The 18611-nt window shown below is 51.8% G+C and overlaps 1 protein-coding gene across 2 annotated transcripts; it reads left to right on the top strand.

Moving 5' to 3' along the window:
• Positions 1–146: 146 nt before the first annotated feature.
• Positions 147–18447, top strand: Map3k10 (mitogen activated protein kinase kinase kinase 10). 2 transcript variants are annotated; one of them, NM_001395098.1, is made up of 10 exons: positions 147–1163; positions 5676–5856; positions 9661–9809; positions 10172–10347; positions 11308–11554; positions 13174–13290; positions 15626–15779; positions 15874–15986; positions 16310–16990; positions 17843–18447. In NM_001395098.1, the coding sequence occupies exons 1-10, from the start codon at positions 482–484 to the stop codon at positions 18163–18165; spliced, it is 2823 nt and encodes a 940-aa protein (NP_001382027.1). In that variant the 5' UTR covers positions 147–481; the 3' UTR covers positions 18166–18447. The 2 variants fall into 2 exon arrangements, with proteins under 2 accessions (NP_001382027.1, XP_038967479.1); XM_039111551.1 differs by lacking the exons at positions 147–1163; positions 9661–9809 and having other exon boundaries at positions 5714–5856.
• The last annotated feature ends 164 nt before the right edge of the window (positions 18448–18611 follow it).

The raw sequence follows: 18611 nt of genomic DNA, 5'->3' as shown, positions 1-18611 counted from the left end.
TGAGGAGGCTGAGGGGCGCGCCACCCCATCCCGGGGCGGCCGCCCCCGGGGCGCCGCCATCCCCGCCCGGCCCTGTGGTCGTGGCTGGGGATGCGGAGCCGGGGGCCGCCGGTGGAGCTGCGCGGGGTGAGAGGCGCGGGGAGGGGCGGCCGCTTGCTGCCCTCGGCCTCGGCCTCCGCCGGCGGGCCCCGCTCAACCCGGCCCTCCTTGCGCCCTGACATCTTTGGGGACAGGTGAACCTATCGCCAGATCTGCATAGCCAGATCCGAGGGAACGGTCCTGTCTTTTGAAAAAGGTGTATTTTAGGTTTTTTTTTTTTTAATTCCTTCGCTCCAGTGGAGGCCCTTCCCCCAGCCATGGTCCTCAGGAGCCCCCCGGGGTCCCCAGGGACTGTCTCCCATCCCGGCCTCCTGGCTTCGTGCTCAGCATTCCGCGGGCAGCCTGCGTGAAGCGGCCCCCCGCAGCCCCCGGCCCCTCCCCCATGGAGGAGGAGGAGGGGGCGGCGGCCAGAGAGTGGGGCGCGACCCCCGCGGGGCCAGTGTGGACCGCCGTGTTCGACTACGAGGCGGTGGGCGACGAGGAGCTGACCCTGCGGAGAGGCGATCGCGTCCAGGTGCTTTCCCAGGACTGTGCGGTGTCTGGAGATGAGGGCTGGTGGACAGGGCAGCTGCCCAGCGGCCGAGTGGGCGTCTTCCCCAGCAACTACGTGGCCCCCGCTGCACCCGCTGCACCCACAGACCTCCAGCTGCCACAGGAGATCCCCTTTCACGAGCTGCAGCTGGAGGAGATCATCGGTGTGGGGGGCTTTGGCAAGGTCTACCGCGCCTTATGGCGTGGAGAGGAAGTAGCGGTCAAGGCCGCCCGGCTGGACCCTGAACGGGACCCAGCAGTGACAGCGGAGCAGGTGCGCCAGGAGGCCCGGCTCTTTGGAGCCCTTCAGCACCCCAACATCATTGCCCTGAGGGGCGCCTGCCTCAGCCCCCCAAACCTCTGCCTGGTGATGGAATATGCTCGGGGAGGTGCATTGAGCAGGGTACTGGCAGGTCGCCGGGTCCCCCCTCATGTGCTGGTCAACTGGGCTGTGCAGGTGGCACGGGGCATGAACTATCTGCACAATGATGCCCCTGTACCCATCATTCACCGGGACCTCAAGTCCATCAACAGTAAGTGGTATCCTCTCTCCCAAAACTCTTCCGCTGAACATTATGAGGCCAAGCCCAGGTGGTTGGAAAGAGCAAGGGACACCAGATGGCACTATGCATGGGGCAAGTAGGGGCGGCAAGGCCTTTCAATGCCAGGTGAGGGGGCTTTGGTTGTATTAAGAAGAAAAAGGAGGCTCAGAAAGGTTGGAAGACAGACTGTGTTTCGTGGTATAGTCAAAGTGTGTCGATGATTGTGTATCCATGGCACTATGACAGTCCCTGTGTTCATTGCCACTTGCAGAGTCTGTCCTCATGATACCCACCACCTGGTCATGGCATCAGAGTCTACCAGGCAGAGATAAACGGAAGCTGGCTTAGTTGGAGCCAGGCTTCCCAAGCCTTTCACCATTAACCTTTGTGGTATTGTCAATGGTAGGGGATAGTTCTGTGCACTTTACCTTGTTTAGTGGCCTTTGGACTCCACCCACAGAGGTCATTAGTACTCTGCAACCCTGTTCCCAACTATCAAAACCAAAAATGTCTCCAGACACTGCCTTAAGTGCCCTGGGATAGGGATTGAATGGGGCAAATCAAAACTGCTCTTGAAATGCTGCTGGTTCCCCCAGCAAACAGGAACGGATGAAGGGGTTGGGAAGAGTGTGGCTGGTGGAAGACACTTCCAGGTTACTTTGCCAGTCACAGGTTCTACAAAGCTGACTCGTTGGTTGAGTCAGCCATGGGCCAAGTAGATGGGAAGGGTCCCTAGAAATCATACCTAAGCCAAATGCATCTCAAGGCATTAGCAAATGTCAATGGACCCACTAGTAAGTTAGGCCCTCTCCAAGCACCAAGACACCATGGTTTCCCTGAGAGCCCTCATAGATGAACCATTGCTTTCTTTCTAGATGATTCTGGTATGTGCTAGGTCATGCTGTGTGCTAGATACTTCTAGGTATACATCTGGGCAGACTTTGCCTCCTTGGCTCTCCCATCCTTGGGGAGCCTCATTTCACATCTTTCATTTTCTTTTAAATTGATGGCCTCAGTCTTGCATTTGGTATTTACAAGGCCAGAGCACATGCATGGGGGCTCCACAGCAAATGAGGCCTGCACGTTCCTTGCCCTCAAGTGGATCATTCTTAACCGAGGAATGTGAGACCCTCCCTTTGCCTTCAGTGCTTACCCCTTAGCCATTACCTGTTGGTTTACATTTTCATGTTTGTTTCCACTCAGCTGTTGTGTTTAAGCTTGTTACTAATTGCAAGCTTAGCCCCTAGAAGAGAGGGGCTGGGTGGTCTTCATCTTCTGTGCCTGGCATTCATGCATTCCACAGAGAGAGTGACCAAGTACTGATGGCCTTCCATGGCCTGTGCCCAGTCTGGGAGACTCAAAAAGATAGATGCAGGTGGTCCTTGCCTGTACAGATGCCCACATTCTAGTATTTCTAAAATGCTGGGTGAGTAGAGGCAGGGTCACTGACATGAGGGGATCCTAGGCCCTTCCTCACCCAGAGGATGCATAGAACATCTCTGACACAACCTAGCTAAGGTGGCTGGGCTCTCAAGGCCGGGGCTTCCTCTGGGGCAGTAATGGACAAGGGCTCCTGCAACAGTTCCTACACCCCAGCCCGAGAAGTGCCTCGTCTGATGTCATTTGTTCTTTGCTTCAATAATTCTTGTTTTTTAAGATTAATTATTTACTATTGGGGTTGGAAATACACATCACTATGCATGTGTAAAGTCAGAGGAGTCACGCCTGTTCTTCCACCGTGAGGGCTCTGGGATGGACTCAGATCATCAGGTTATAAGTGCCTTTACCTGCTCAGCCATCCTGACAGCCTCTGGGTAATGGAGTTACAGATGTGTACTACCATGCCTGACTCAGTTTAGTCATTCTTAAGCACCTACTGTGCTTCATCCTTGCTCTGGGGTCATGGAGGAGACTGGGACAGCTGGGTATAGTGGCATTGCCTCTGATCCCAAGATTAGGAAGCTGAGGCAAGAGGACTGCCATAAGTTTGAGACCAGCCTCTGAGCTACATGAGTCCCAGGCTAGTGTGGGCAACCGTGTAAATCAGTCAGTCAGGGGCCAGTCTGATGGCTGTCTGGGCAAAGGCACTTGCTGCCCAGCCTGGCAACTTCAGTTTAATTCTGGGACATGTCTGGAACAACTCAAACACAAATACGTACACACACACAAAATAGATAAACATATTTTTCTTTTTAAAAAAGAAGGGACAGGTGTGCTTTTGTAACCCTAATCCCAGCACTCAGGAGGCAGAGGCTGGCAGATCTGTGAGTTCAAGGCCAGTCTGGTCTACATAGTGAGTTTCAGGACAGCCAGGGCTACCTAATGAGATTCTGTCCAAAAAAAAGAAAGAAAGAAAGAAAAAAGACCAGGAAGAAAACCCTACCCCTCACTAACATGTAGTTTATATATAGTAAATAAAAATAGATGGTTGATTGATCAATCTACCTATAGATATGGGATGATAGATACATATAGATATACAGGGTCCATAGGTAGAAGAAAGATAGAAAGAGAGGGAAAAAGGAAAATAAATACCAGTTTTCAGACATTCCAAGGGAATTGTGGTGAATACGTTATTTTCGATGGTCAAGAAAGGCAGCATCTGGGGCACAACAACTGAACATAAAGGAATCAACCTTACTAAGAGAGATAGGGAAAGCAGAGCGAGTGTGAGGCGGGAAGAGCATGCCTCTGTGGAGAAATAGTAAAACTGGTGAACGTGGAGACTGGCATAGAATCGCAGTGCTTGGGGGCTGCACCATGGAAATGGCTGCAGATTTGAGGTCAGACTGGACTACAGTGGGTGACGGTCTTTTCAAACCAGCAAAACCCAGGCCTGGAGGCTGGAGAGAGAGCTTGGTGGTTAGGAGCACTAGCTACTCCTGCAGAGAACATGGCTAACATGACTTCAGTCCCACCACCCGCATGGCGCCTCACAAACACCTGTGACTCCAGTTCCAGGGGATTCTATACATGATGTCTCCCTGGGCACCAGGCACGCACATATTGGACATGTAAACCTTCAGGCAAACGTATGCATATGTAGCCGAGGCTGTAGCATAGTCTTAAAGTGTGTGCCTCACATGCATGAGGCCTTGGGTCAATGCCCATCACTCAAACATGGCACAAACATTCAAAGCATCGACCCTCTCAGCATTAAGACATTGGGCAGGATGGCAAAGCTGGTTCAAGTCTTTGCACTGTTATCAGGAGAGCCACATGCTTTTCATCAGGTGACTTCTCTAAGACTTAGGTGCTAGGCAATAAAATTATGAGTCCATTCCTAGAAAGGATGTAACCCCAATGTAGACACTAATCATCGCTGGTATCATTGTTAGATGACCCATTGCCTCCAGTCAGCTAGAACAATGCTGTATGCTTGGTTGTATCAGTCAGTCTTGATCACAGTGATGCTGCATAACTGACTGTCCCCCAAACCCAGTGTGTGGGAACAGCTCCTTGTTACTGTCTGTGCTCTTATAGCTGGTGGGGAACAAAGTAATTTAGTAGGGCTTGGGTAGAGGGGATCTACTCCCAAGTGTCTCCCATCTCCTTTGGACCAGCAGGCTACTTAAAGCACATTATCATGGTGGTGGCAGGAGTCCTAGAGGCCAAGATCGTGCCAGAGGCTTCTCGCAGGCTAAGCTTTGAATTGGCCTGTCATGTTCATTTCATTTCTTCGGTTTAGAGACAAAGTCTTGCCTCCAATATATTATTCACCTGCCTCAGGCTGCCAAGTTCTGGGATTATAGGCATGTGCTTCCATGCCCAACTGTGTCTACCTTTTCCTTTAAAAGTGTGTGTGTGTGTGTGTGTGTGTGTTAAATTATGTATGTATGTGGGTGTATTTACACATGAGTGCAGGCCCCTGCAGAGGCCAGAAGGTATTGGATCCTTTGAAGCTAGAGTTCCAGGTGACTGTGTGGGTCCTCTGCAGGAGCAGTGCATGCTCTTAACCACTGAGCTATATCTCCAGCCCCAAGAGCTATTTTTAATTATATGCAGGTGTGTGTGTGTGTGTGTGTGTGTGTGTGTGTGTGTGTGTGTGTGTGTAAGCACTGGTTTCTGTGGAGTTCAGTAGAAAGCATCAGATCCTCTGGAGCTGAAGTTACATGTGGTTGCAAGCTGTCTGGTGAGGGTGATGAGAATACAATTCAAGTTGTCTGCAAGATCAGCACACACTTAATGGCCGAGCTGTCTCTCCATCCTCTTTTTCTTGGCCAGTATAAGTAGCATGATTCTCCCAGAGTTAGAGTCCAGGGCTTCACCCTCTGCCTGGTTAGAGAAAAGAGCAGCCATGTGACTACCTAACAGAATGAAGACACAGGGAGGGGCAGTGTTGACTGTGTTGCAAAAGGCCACAAGAAGTCACTTCTGGTGACCAGGGCAGGAAGGAACTGTGCAGAGTGGGGACCCATAACCTATTGAAGAGAAAGAGGAGGGCAGACGCCTAGGGCACCAGCCTGTCAGGTCTTGATGACCCACCTTTGTTCCTACCCCCAGTCCTAATTCTGGAGGCCATTGAGAACCACAACCTCGCTGACACGGTGCTCAAGATCACAGACTTCGGCCTTGCCCGAGAGTGGCACAAGACGACCAAAATGAGTGCGGCGGGGACCTACGCCTGGATGGCTCCTGAGGTTATCCGCCTCTCCCTCTTCTCCAAAAGCAGCGATGTCTGGAGGTGCTGAGAGGCTGGCGGGTGTCCTCAGGGATAGGGAGAGGAAGGAGGAGGTGCTGGCGGGAGGGACATCTGTGGGGGATCCAGTGACCAAGCAGTTAAGTGTTCCTGGGGCTCAAACAGATCCTGAGTAAAAATTTGTACCTGAATAAAAAATTTCAGAAGGAAGAGATGCTAGCACTAAAGAAAGGGCTTCTGAAGCATGATCCACTGCGAAGTCATTGAATTGGGAAGTTGAGGACCTGGATGCAGCCATTCATTCCTCCAGCTACACAGATGTCTAGAGATACAAGAGTCAGCAAACACAGAGAACCCTTCCTGTTAGCATAGATAGTTATCTACTCAGGAGGCAGAGACAGGATGATTTCAAGTTCAAAACCTGCCTGAGCAACTTAGAGCTTGTTTCAAAATCAAAATAAGAGGTTAGTGGATGTAGCATAATGGTAGAGCACGACCTGGAATCTATCCTCTAGCAAAGGGTTAGAGGTGTGGCTCAGTGGGAGAGCCCCTGCCTAGAATTCCCCAGGGAGGAGCTGGGGGCGTGGCTAAGTGGTAGAGCCCCTGCCTAGACTCCCCCAGTGAGGCAGTGGCAGAGCACCGACCTAAAGTTCCCCAGTGAGGGGCTGGGGCATGGCTCATTGAGAGCATACTTGCATGGCTTGCTGTAGTTCCCTGAGTAAAATCCTCAGTAACACAAAATAAATAAATCCCTACATCACAGATAGTAACAAAAAAACTAAAAGAAAATTGTAAAATAGGGGGGTCGATTAGATCAGTAAAGTGTTTTCCATGAAGGCCATGATAGCCCGTTTAACCCACAGCATCCACATAAACCTGGGTGTGGAGATGTGCTTGTGATCCCAGCAGCACTGAGGAGGCAGAGACAGGGATCCGGGCAACCTGCTGGCTGGCAGTCTAACCACAAGCTACAGATCCCAAAGAGAGAACCTGTCTTAAACAAAACCAAGGAACCTGGGTGTGGTCGCAGGTGCCACCTTTAATCCCAGCACTGGGGAGGCAGAGGCAGACTCAGTGAAGCCAGCCTGGTCTACATAGTGAGTTCCAGTATAACAAAGGCTACACAGAGACTCTGTATTAGAAACAAACAATAAAACCACACAATCCAAGTGGACAGCTCCTGAGAATGACAGCTGAGGTTTACCCCTGGCCTCCATGTGCTCACACATGTATATACACACTCATGCAAACAGGCGCGCACACACACACACGCACATGCACGCACGCACGCACACACACGAAACCGACTTTTAAACTATTGCTAGGTATGGTGGTACACACCTAGCATCAGACTACAGAGGCAGGCAGATGGAGCTGTGTAAGTGTAGAGCAGCCTGGTCTACACAGCCTTCAGTGGAATTCCAGATCAGTCAGGGATACATAGTGAGTCTCAGTGTGTGTTTGTTTGGAAAAAAAAAGAAGAAGAAGAAAATTGTGAAATAATTGTAAGGATCAGGAAAGTTTGTGCGTGAAAATAAATGAAGGTGGGATAGACAGGGAGGTACTTCCTAGTCCTAGAACCACTGTGTAAGCTGAGTTCTCAGTGACCAGGAGCCAGCTGAACAATTGGGGCACCACAAAGGAGGCACTGAGGTGAGCAGTGGGGTGTTACTCTTAGGTGTAGGGTGCCAACCACGCCCTGGTGTGCTCATTGACTGTCAGTCGCCAGCCAGGTTGCAAGTCGTTAAAGTCGCAAAGTAATGTTGAGGCAGAAAAAATCAGACCAGAGTTCCCACTGGCTCCCTAGCATGGGCACTGTTTGGTGAAGGTCTCAGTGATCATGTTGCTGAATCTTTTGGAAAGCGCAGGTGATACAGTGACCCCACCTCATGGGCTCCTTCCTGAATGTGTTCCCAAATAAGGTGGTGGTGTTACAGGTCAAGACACTAAGTGCCATATCTCCCTGCCGCCAGCTACCAGTAGCACTCCTCAGTCACTGTAACAATCAAACTGCCCCTGTAGGTTTCTAGGGACATGGGAGTGGAGGACATCATGCTACCTCCTTTTGAAAACCAGTAATCTTGGGCTGGAGAGATGGCTCAGCGGTTATGAACACTGACCACTCTTCCAGAGGTCCTAAGTTCAATTCCCAGCAACCACATAGTGGCTCACAACCTTCTATAATGAGGCCTGGTGCCCTCTTCTGGTGTGCAGACATACGAGCAGGCAGAACATTGTATACATAATAAATCAATATTAAAAAGAATATCTTGTCTGAGGAGAGTGACAGTGTACATACATAAAATAAATAAATCTTTAAAAAAACAAACAAACAGTAATCTTCATGATCCAGAATGACTGCTTGAGCTCCAGGCTTCACGCCCACATTCCAACCAGAAAGGAGGAGGGGAGAGTGGGTATCCCTTGCCATTAAGGATGGCAAGATGGAATCATGCCAGTTCCTTCTACCTTGAAACTTTGTTGTAAGGATAACTAAGCCTGCCTAGCAGTGTCTGGTCTGGGGTAAGTACTAACACATGGGAAATAGTCCTAACTAGTAATGACAGGTAAGTACTGTGGGCACACATCTAGGGCATCAAGGAGGGCTTCCTGGCAGAGGGGGCACCCTCAGTTAGGACTTGAAGGACAAAGCTATAAAACACAAAGGAAGAGTGTTCTTGACAAAAGGGACAGGGTATACGAAGGAAGAGGCTGGGTGTTTAGAAGTGACACTGCAATGATCACTGAAGGAATGAAGGACTGCTGTCCCAGGCATGTACTCAGGAGGCAGAGGCAGGGGACCTGTAATTTGGGGTCAGTTGAGCATGGGCTATCTAGTAAGCTCCAGGTCCACCTTAGCTATGGTGAGACCATGTTGCGTTGGAGATGGAGGAAGAGGAGGAGGGGCTGCTGTTGCTGTTGATGCTATAGCCCAGTGTCTGAGTGCTTGCCTAGTGGGTATGTATGAGGTCCTAGATTCAGCCCCCAGCATTTATTAAGATCTGATTTTAGGGCTTACAAGATGGCTCAGTGGGTAACGGTGTTTGCTGCCAAGGTTGACTACATCTGACTTTGTTCCCTGTGACCCACATGGTGGGAGAGAACACATTCCTGTGACTTACCTCAAACCTCCACGTGTGAGCCATGCCCCTGCTCCCACAATAAAGCAGTTTTTTTTAACTTTTTTTTTATTTTATGTATATATGATGAGTACACTGTAGCTGTCTTCAGACACACCAGAAGAGGGCATCAGATCTCATTACAGATGGTTGTGAGCCACCATGTGGTTGCTGGGAATTGAACTCAGGACCTTGGGAAGCACAGTCGGTGCTCTTAACCACTGAGCCATCTCTCCAGCCCAATAAAGCAGTTTTTATACATTTTTTTTTTTGGTTCTTTTTTTCGGAGCTGGGGACCGAACCCAGGGCCTTGCGCTTCCTAGGCAAGCGCTCTACCACTGAGCTAAAACCCCAGCCAATAAAGCAGTTTTTAAAAAGACAAAGAAGTGATGAGTTCATTAAAAAGATGGCTCTGGGTGTGGTGATGCTCCCTTTGAAGTTCAGCACTCTGGAGGTTTAAGGCCAGGTTGTTTGACATAGTGAGCTCCAGGACAGCCAGTAGGCATTTCCCAATAGGCATTGACATTCCACTTTGACTTTGATTTGTCAGAAAAGTAGACAGAAGATGTCAGGAGACAACCCTGTCTACCTTTTGAAGAACAAGCCTGTGGAGGTCAAATCAGGCTCATGTGGGCTCACCAGCTAGGCTGAAGTAGGAGCAAGGGAGGGCTGGAGTACAGGTGAAGACTGGGGTGGGCTGTGGCATCACCCTCCCTCTCCCCGCCTGCAGCTTCGGGGTTCTTCTTTGGGAGCTGCTGACCGGGGAGGTCCCCTACCGAGAAATCGACGCCTTGGCCGTGGCTTACGGTGTGGCTATGAACAAGCTGACGCTACCCATCCCCTCCACGTGCCCCGAGCCCTTTGCCCGCCTACTGGAGGGTGAGCCAGGGCCCTGTGGAGAGGGTAGGCTCAGCTTTGGGGACAGGGTCCCTTGGGCCACACCTCTCCCCTTTATACCATCCTTGCATTCCAGTGGGCCCAGGAATGGGGGAGAAGGCTCTGGAGCCCAAGCTGTCATCCCCATCATTGCCTCCATGGCTCCCATACCCATTTTCTGGCCAGACCCAGAGCTCCTGAGGGTATCTGATACTGGGGTTCCTGTCTGAACCTGGATCCCTCTGAGCAGGTCCTGGTGTTCCTTCCCATTATTTCCCTTGTTGACAGAAACGTAGCTATGTCTTGCCTTGCTCTGAGCATGGATGCTGACCCTTGCCCCATTCTTCCTCCCCTCCTCACCCCAGAATGCTGGGACCCAGACCCTCATGGGCGACCAGATTTTGGCAGCATCTTGAAGCAGCTGGAGGTCATCGAGCAGTCAGCCCTGTTCCAGATGCCACTGGAGTCCTTCCACTCACTGCAGGAAGACTGGAAGCTGGAGATTCAGCATATGTTCGATGACCTTCGGACCAAGGAGAAGGTGAAGGCAGGAGACAAGGATGGGGTGGAGATCCCAGTTCTGATGCCTTGGGCAGTTCAGAATCCCTTTCCCTGAACCCTGCCCATCCTCCTTGGGTCCGTGCAGGGTATTTTTGCATGTTAAGACAGCTCTCTGTTAGCGGACTGATAAGAAAAAGGCCCCCTGTGCTGAAGTACTTACAGGCGATACTGCATGCTATAAATGTTAGCATAAACTGAGAGGGTGGAAAAGGAAAGGAACAGACTTGCAAGGTGTAGTGACTGACAACGCGAGGTAATGGGTAACAAGGGCGCTGTTCTTTGCTTTGGGGTGTGTCTGAAGTTTTCCACTACTCTTTGCTTTGCTTTGTTTACCAAAGGACAGTTCACTTAACAAACGGAAGAGCTGAGAACTGGAACAGGGCAAGGGGTGTAGAAGGCATGGAACGCTTGCCTAGCAGACTCAAAACCTTGGATTGTATCATGGCACAACATAAACCAGGCATGGTGGTACCTGTTGCTCTCCAGAGTGTAGTGAGTTTGAGGCCAGTCTAGGTTTCATAAGACCCTGTCTTAAAATCAGAAAGGAAAGAGAAAAAGCACCCTTTTGGGGTGCTAATTCAGTCCTTGCCATGGCATTCATCATTTTTTTCTTTAAGATTTATTTATTATATATAAGTATACTGTAGCTGTCTTCAGACACACCAGAAGAAGGGCATCAGATCTCTTTACAGATGGTTGTGAGCTACCATGTAGTTCCTGGGAATTGAACTCAGGACCTCTGGAAGAGTAGTCAGTGCTCTTAACCGCTGAGCCATCTCTCCAGTACCCCATGGCATTCATCTTAACTAGTAAAGCCCAAACTGGAGGGATGTGAACCCAAAGCCTGATGCCCACAAGACCCAATTGTCCTGGGACCATGGGCCGAGTCCCGCACCTAAGCCCTACCTCCGGGTCTGTCTGCCTGGCTCCCTCCCACCAGGAATTGCGCAGCCGTGAAGAAGAGCTGTTGCGGGCCGCACAGGAGCAGCGTTTTCAGGAAGAGCAGCTGCGGCGGCGGGAGCAGGAGCTGGCCGAGCGAGAGATGGACATTGTAGAACGTGAACTGCACCTGCTCATGAGCCAGCTGAGCCAGGAGAAGCCCAGGGTCCGCAAACGCAAGGGCAACTTCAAACGCAGCCGCTTGCTCAAGCTACGGGAAGGCAGCAGCCACATCAGCCTGCCCTCCGGTACCTCCCAGTTCCCTGAGCGCCCCCGAGAAACTTCTTGGGGGCGGGGTATGTCTCCATAGAGGGTTGCTTGATTCATTAGGACAATTATACGTGCTTGGCAAGGTTGTTTTCCCACCGAGCTACACTCTCGGCACCTTAAAGTTTTTTTTTTTCCTGTTACAAGTGTATCTATCGCATAGAAAAGATGACCCATAAAGCCAGGAATGGTAGCGCACATTTGTCATCCCAGCATCCACCCTGAGACATCCAGGGGACCACCACGAGCCCAATGCCAGCCCGGGCCACCCTGGATACGGGTTAAGGCTGTCTCAGAAACAAAAGACTAGTTCCCTACCTGACACAGAAACTACAGTGCCAGGCCACCCACAGTACAGCCAGTGGAGATACAGCCACGTGCATAGCGTTAAGTATTCTGGCAGCCACGTTGAAACGTGAAAAGAAGCCAGGCGCCGTGGCACATGCCCGTAATCCTATCACTTGGGAAGTGGGAGCAGGAGGATTAGAGTTCAAGGCCATCTTCCTTGTATAAGAAAGATCAGGGTATATATCTCAAATCACGACACAAAAGAAACTGTGAGACAGTTTAATTAGTCCAATATGCCTATGTAAGCAATACTAAAAAAACAAAACGGGGTTGGGGATTTAGCTCAGTGGTAGAGCACTTGCCTAGGAAGCGCAAGGCCCTGGGTTCGATCCCCAGCTCCGAAAAAAAGAACAACAACAAAAAAACAAAAACAAAAAAAAAAAAGCCACTAAGATATGTTCTTGTTTTCGCACTGAATCATTGAGATCCAGTGCGTTTTATATTTATAGCACATCTTGATGTAGGTGTTAAGTTTCCATGTCAGGCATGATGGTGCCTGCCTATAATGCCAGCACTGGAGAGGCAGAGGCAGATGGTTGACTTCAGGACAGCCTGGGATATAGAGGTCAGGGCAGTCTGAGCTACATAGTGAAACCTTACCTAAAAATAAAACAGGTAATGGGGCTGTGGCTCTGAGGGGGATAGGGGTACAGCTTGCTGGTCAAGCCCTTGCCTAACGTCCTAACAGGTGCAGGGTACTAGGTTACTTTCCCCAGCACCCCCCCAAAAGATGGGGGTTGGGGGGCTGGGCATGTAGTTCAGTGGTTGGGTACTTGCCTAGCATGCAGAGGCCTGATCTCTGACGCTGCAAATATTCATGTGTTTTTAGGTTTATACTAGAGTTTTATAGACGTTGAAGTAGACAGAAGTAGACTCACCTGCCTAGTTTGTGTCCAGTGTCTTTAGTGCCTCCAACAACCACATGTGATATCTTCCTTACGTGTCATCAGGCGTGAATATTAAACTCCTCTCCCACGGTTGCCCCAAGTGCCTCATGGTCACATGAAACTTAACTGCCGCAGGGGTGGAGACTCAGGCCTGCATTCTTGGTCAAGCACAGTTTGGGCCCCTCTAAGTCTATTCGTCCAGGAAAAGCAAGACTCATTTCTAAGAGGGTTCTGGGAGCCCCGGTGCATGATGGGTCTGGGGAGCACCTTTGAGATCCAGCTGCTGCCATCCCTGCTGTCCGCACAGCGGGGATCTCCCTTGCTTACCACAGTGCAGCACTTAGGATGCCTCCTTCTGCTTTCAGGATTTGAACACAAGATCACTGTCCAGGCCTCCCCCACCCTGGACAAGAGGAAAGGATCTGATGGGGCCAGCCCTCCTGCCAGCCCCAGCATCATTCCCCGGCTGAGGGCCATTCGCTGTGAGTACACAAGGCCCTCACAGTCAGTGGGCACACCTCAGCTCAGTGCTGGCATTCCTGGTGCTCAGCAAGGGCAACAGGTAACAAAACACAACAAGGTCATTTCCAGGAAGGGAAGAGAAGGAAAGACGTTGGGGCTGGGGGTATGGATAGCTCAGTAGTAGGGCCTGTAATTGTGTTGTGTCCCCAGCACCAAAAATTGAGAGGTGGGGAGTATTAGGGTTCTCCAGAGAGATTGTATTGGTAGAATACATGGCCATGCTTTAAGACAGGTTGGTCACAGAGTTCAGACCCTGGGGTGTATGTCCGTTCTGCAAGCTGGGAGCACAGAAAAGCTGCTGGCCTAACTCACACCCAAACCCAACTTCTGAGGACCTGGAGATGCTGGCTCCACAGGCAGGACCCCCGCCTTTGTTCTGTGTGAGCCTAGAGTAGACTGAGCAGCTTCTGCAAGCCCTCAACCCAGGAACGTGGGTGTCACAAAAAGGCTGACGCTACCCAGCCGGGGCCTGAGGTGAGGTCTGCCAGTGCCCTTGGTAGTTGAGAGTGTGCGTGCCCCTGTCAGAAGGAACAGCAAAGACACAGCTAGGGAGAAGGACGGCACGGTTCCAGCCCAGAGGCCAGCTCGGCACAGCAAAGAGGGATGGTATGTTTTATGGAAAGGGGGCCACAGGGCCAGAATATGCAGCCACGGAGACACGATCTGACTAATTTTTTTAAAACGTCATTATTTAACAAAAAAAGGTTTTATTATTTATTTTTATGTCTTGGGTATGAGTGTTTTCCTATGACCACACAGTATGCATATAGAGTGCCTAAGGAACCTGAAGAGGGAGTCATATTCATTTTTTTTGTCATATTCATTTTTTAAAGATTTATTTACTTATTATATATAAGTACACTGTAGCTGTCCTCAGACACACCAGAAGAAGGCATCAGATCCCATCACAGATGGCTGTGAGCCACCATGTAGTTGCTGGGATTTGAACTCAGGACCTCTGGAAGAGCAGTTAGTGCTCTTAACCACCAAGCTATCCCTCCAGTCCCAGGGAGTCACCTTCTTTACACATGGCTTTAAGCTGCCATGTGGGTGCTGACAACCAAATTCTGGGTCCTCTTCGAGAGCAGCCAGTGCTCTTAACCTCTGAGCTGTCTTTCCAGCCCTTACTTTTTAAAAAGTGTTTGGCAGTGCGCAAGGCCTCGTGGCATCATATATGTAAAGCATGCGCTCTATCGCTGAGCTTTGCCCCTGCCCTTGCTGCTGTTTTGAGAGAAGGAGAGAGAGAGAGAATAAATGTGAGTGTGTGTGTGTGAGTGTGAGTGTGTATGTGTATAAATATATGTGTGTAGATGGTATACATATGCCTATATCTGATTATGCATAGGGACTAGATGAAAAATAGGTGATTTACCTTAAAAGTTGACTTGAGAATAACGGAAGAAACCAGTTCATGCTGGATCAGCCCTTCTGTTCTTCCTGTATCCAGATCCTTGGGGGCTCACTTGAATGGGAGCTGTCTAAATGTGGTTGTTACCGGGGTGGAGAAATCTATACCATTTAAAGACGGGACGTACAGGAGCACGGCACAGGCGCATTCTTTGGAGGTGTGTGTAGTCCGTGCGGCTGAGGGAGCAGAACTGCCGTCCACACACGGGGAGCACGCAGAGCCCAATCCACATAAAATCCCAAACTACTAAACTTTTCCTTTACATGCCTGTCTCATGGTCTGCTGTAGCCCAGGGTGGTCTGCCACTGTGTAGCTAAGGATGACCTTGAACTCCTGGACTGTGGATCCTTCCCCCTCTACCTCCCTGTTTCCGAATTATAGGCATGTGCCTCAACCCAGAACCCAGGGATTCTAAGAGGCGAACACTATAAGCTAACTTCCTCCTCAGCCTTTTGTTTTCATTTTAAGTCTTACTTTGTCTTCCAGGTTAGAATGTAGCTCGTTATTTTTATTGCATTGGTAAATTAATGTGTATGCACGTGGATGGGTGCACTTGTGCAATGGATGCATGTGAAGGTCAGAGGACACCTTGGTGGGAGTTGTCTCTCCACGCCAGGGTGCACTCGGAGCATGGAGGAACAGAGCCAACTCCAGAACTCAGGGCTGTGCTCATCAGAATGAAGCTGAAGGCTTAGGTAGGGGAGTGAGGATGCAGGGCTCTGGAGATGAATGCGAAAAGCTTAAAGCCGGGCCTGTAGCTTTGCTGAGTTAGGCCACGCCCTGATAGCGGAGCACCTTAGAAGGGATTTACGTAGGAGTCGCTGTCAGACGGGCTCCTAGACTGATAGGGGCCGCTCCATGACTTGCTTATCACTTCTCTCGTGCAGTGACCCCCGTAGACTGTGGCAGCAGCGGTGGCAGTGGAACATGGAGCCGCAGTGGGCCACCAAAAAAGGAAGAACTGGTTGGGGGCAAGAAGAAAGGCAGGACGTGGGGTCCCAGTTCTACTTTACAAAAGGAGCGGGCCGGAGGAGAGGAGAGGTACGGGTGTATAGCTGCCTGCCCGCCCGCCCGCCTGCCTGCCCCTATACCGGCCTAACCCTTGCCCTGACCCTATCTCCCTGTGCCCCTGCAGGCTCAAGGCCCTGGGGGAAGGAAGCAAGCAGTGGTCCTCGAGCGCCCCCAACCTGGGCAAATCCCCTAAGCACACCCCCATGGCCCCAGGCTTCGCCAGCCTCAATGAGATGGGTAAGAGAATGGGGGTGCTCTGGGGAGTGATGGGGACAGGAGAAGTCCTGGCGGAGGGAACATCACCCCAGACCGAGGTGAGACGTGACCAGAAGAGAGAGCAGCTACTGACCTGAGATTGGCTCTCAATTTCAGAAGCAAGGCTTTGGAAGGAGAGATTTTTGGATGACATGGCACCTAGAGAAGGGGGCGGAGGGTTGCTATGATTGGAGGTCATTGGAGGAAATCCTTGCCACCAACTCTAGGGGAAGGGGAGGAAAGGAAAACCAGTTCCAGGTGAGGAAATAGAATGTCAGCTGAGTGACGGACCTCTCCGATTGCAGAAGAATTTGCGGAGGCAGATGAAGGCAACAACGTGCCCCCTTCCCCCTACTCCACCCCGTCCTACCTCAAGGTGCCTCTGCCCGCCGAGGCCTCTCCTTGTGCTCAGCCGCCTTGGGAGCCGCCGGCTGCGACCCCCTCCCGGCCGGGACACGGAGCTCGGAGGCGCTGTGATCTGGCTCTGCTGGGCTGCGCCACGCTGCTGAGTGCGGTGGGCCTGGGCGCCGACGTTGCCGAGGCACGGGCCGGGGATGGTGAGGAGCAGCGGGGCTGGCTGGACGGTCTCTTCTTCCCACGGCCCGGCCGCTTCCCTCGGGGTCTCAGCCCGACAGGGCGCCCAGGAGGTCGCCGCGAAGAGACAGCCCCAGGCTTTGGCCTGGCACCCTCGGCCACCCTGGTGTCTTTATCTTCTGTATCTGATTGCAACTCTACGCGCTCATTGCTGCGCTCTGACAGTGATGAGGCTGCCCCCACTGCGCCCTCCCCGCCGCCTTCTCTGCTCCCGCCCTCACCTAGCACCAATCCTCTTGTGGACGTAGAGCTGGAGAGCTTCAAGAAGGACCCCCGGCAGTCGCTCACGCCCACCCACGTCACTGCGGCCCACGCTGTGAGCCGTGGACACAGACGGACACCATCGGATGGGGCTCTGAGACAGCGGGAGCCTCCAGAGCTCACCAACCACGGTGAGTGGGGCCTGTACAAGCCACCTTTCACAGGCGACTGACCCGTGTCTTCTTCCGAGCATCCCCTGCCGTCATTGCGGGGTTGGGGGCATTGTGGGGCTTGGGGATAAATTGGGAGGTGACTATAATGTCAGCAAAGACGGGGTAGGTGACTTAAGGGCAAGTGGAAGCATTGGTAGCTATCAGCACTGTCTCTGCTTTTTAGCCAGCAATATGGTCAGGATGGCAGGGTCAGGAATTACTTGTGCCCTGCAGGCCCCGGGTTCTGGTTTACAGCAGCTGTGGTCAGGTTTGAATCTCTGCCCCAGTCAGGTGCTGCTTGGATCACTTCAGAGACGAGGCAGGGGCTGGGAGTGGTGAGGAGCACACACTGTGAAGCAGTCCTGAGCATTAGCAGTTTGGGGCCAACCTGGGCCACACTCGGAGTTAGAGACGAGTCTTGGCTACCTGAGGCTGCCCCTAAGATGGGAAACCGAGCTGGGTGCCGCTCCTTTGGTGGAGTGGTTGATCGTCTTAACGTGTTGGGTGTGATCCCCAACACACATACAACTGGATGTTTTCACATCTACAATTCTGGAGTTCAAGGTCATCCTCTGCTACACGGGTCCCAGCTTGTCAGAGAAAATTTTAAAAGGTCATCTTCCAGAAGAATGGGCCATTGGAAACTGTGAGAGCTTGTTCAAGGTCCAAGTACAGGGCTGCTGATGGCTGTGGCCTTACTAGAAAACGGGTGCAGCAAGATCTGAGGATTTTATAAGAGAAGCCAGTAACACCACTTTCCAAGGATGAGTGTTGGTGTAGAAATGGCCCCTTTACCCCAACCCTTCACCGCATGTGAACCTCTTTCCCCAGGTCCTCGAGATCCCTTGGACTTCCCTCGACTGCCCGACCCCCAGGCCCTGTTCCCTACCCGACGCCGGCCCCTGGAGTTCCCTGGCCGTCCCACCACCCTCACCTTTGCCCCAAGACCCCGGCCAGCTGCCAGCCGCCCCCGTCTGGACCCCTGGAAACTGGTCTCCTTTGGCCGGACACTCAGCATCTCGCCTCCAAGCAGGCCAGACACTCCAGAGAGCCCTGGGCCCCTCAGCGTGCAGCCCACGCTGCTGGACATGGACATGGAGGGTCAGAGCCAGGACAATACAGTGCCCCTGTGTGGGGCCTATGGCTCTCACTGAGACCTGCCCACCACCGCCCGCCTGGGCAGCCATGAATGTAGCGCCCCAGGCTCCGCCACAGCCCACCATTTGCCAAGGTGGGGGAGGCCCTGGGCAGGATACTCACTCTATTTATTGGGGAAGGGGGGAGGGGAGGACACTTAAGTTATTCCTTTGTACCCCAGGTTGTGGAGCTCTGGGCCCAACCTGCTGTGGGGAGAGGGTGGGCAGGGATACTCAGGGACAGGACATTGTGGGGGATTTGGCACAAAACGCAGCATTAAAGGTAACCCCTGCCCCCTACCAAGCTTGGCTGTGTGTGCTTCCCCAGCCTCGGCCCTGATGCTGACTTACCCCACAATGGCTCACCTCTAAACCCTATTTTTCCTCCCTGGGCCTCTGGCTTTATGAGGAAGTGACACCAAGGTATAGATCCACTCCTTTATCCCCACAATAAGACCACACAA

Source organism: Rattus norvegicus, chromosome 1 (assembly GCF_036323735.1).
Source record: "Rattus norvegicus strain BN/NHsdMcwi chromosome 1, GRCr8, whole genome shotgun sequence".
Taxonomy (NCBI): Eukaryota; Metazoa; Chordata; class Mammalia; order Rodentia; family Muridae; genus Rattus; species Rattus norvegicus.
Note: the sequence above shows the minus strand (reverse complement) of the source record. Positions and strands in the feature narration are given on the sequence as shown.

Bases quoted from the DNA above. Each gene is read 5' to 3' on its own strand.
- Map3k10 (NM_001395098.1), top strand. From the start codon at position 482: ATGGAGGAGGAGGAGGGGGCGGCGGCCAGAGAGTGGGGCGCGACCCCC. The intron at 1,164-5,675 runs GTAAGTGGTATC...TCCTACCCCCAG, and splicing joins GGACCTCAAGTCCATCAACA to TCCTAATTCTGGAGGCCATT. The intron at 13,291-15,625 runs GTGAGTACACAA...TCTCTCGTGCAG, and splicing joins CCGGCTGAGGGCCATTCGCT to TGACCCCCGTAGACTGTGGC.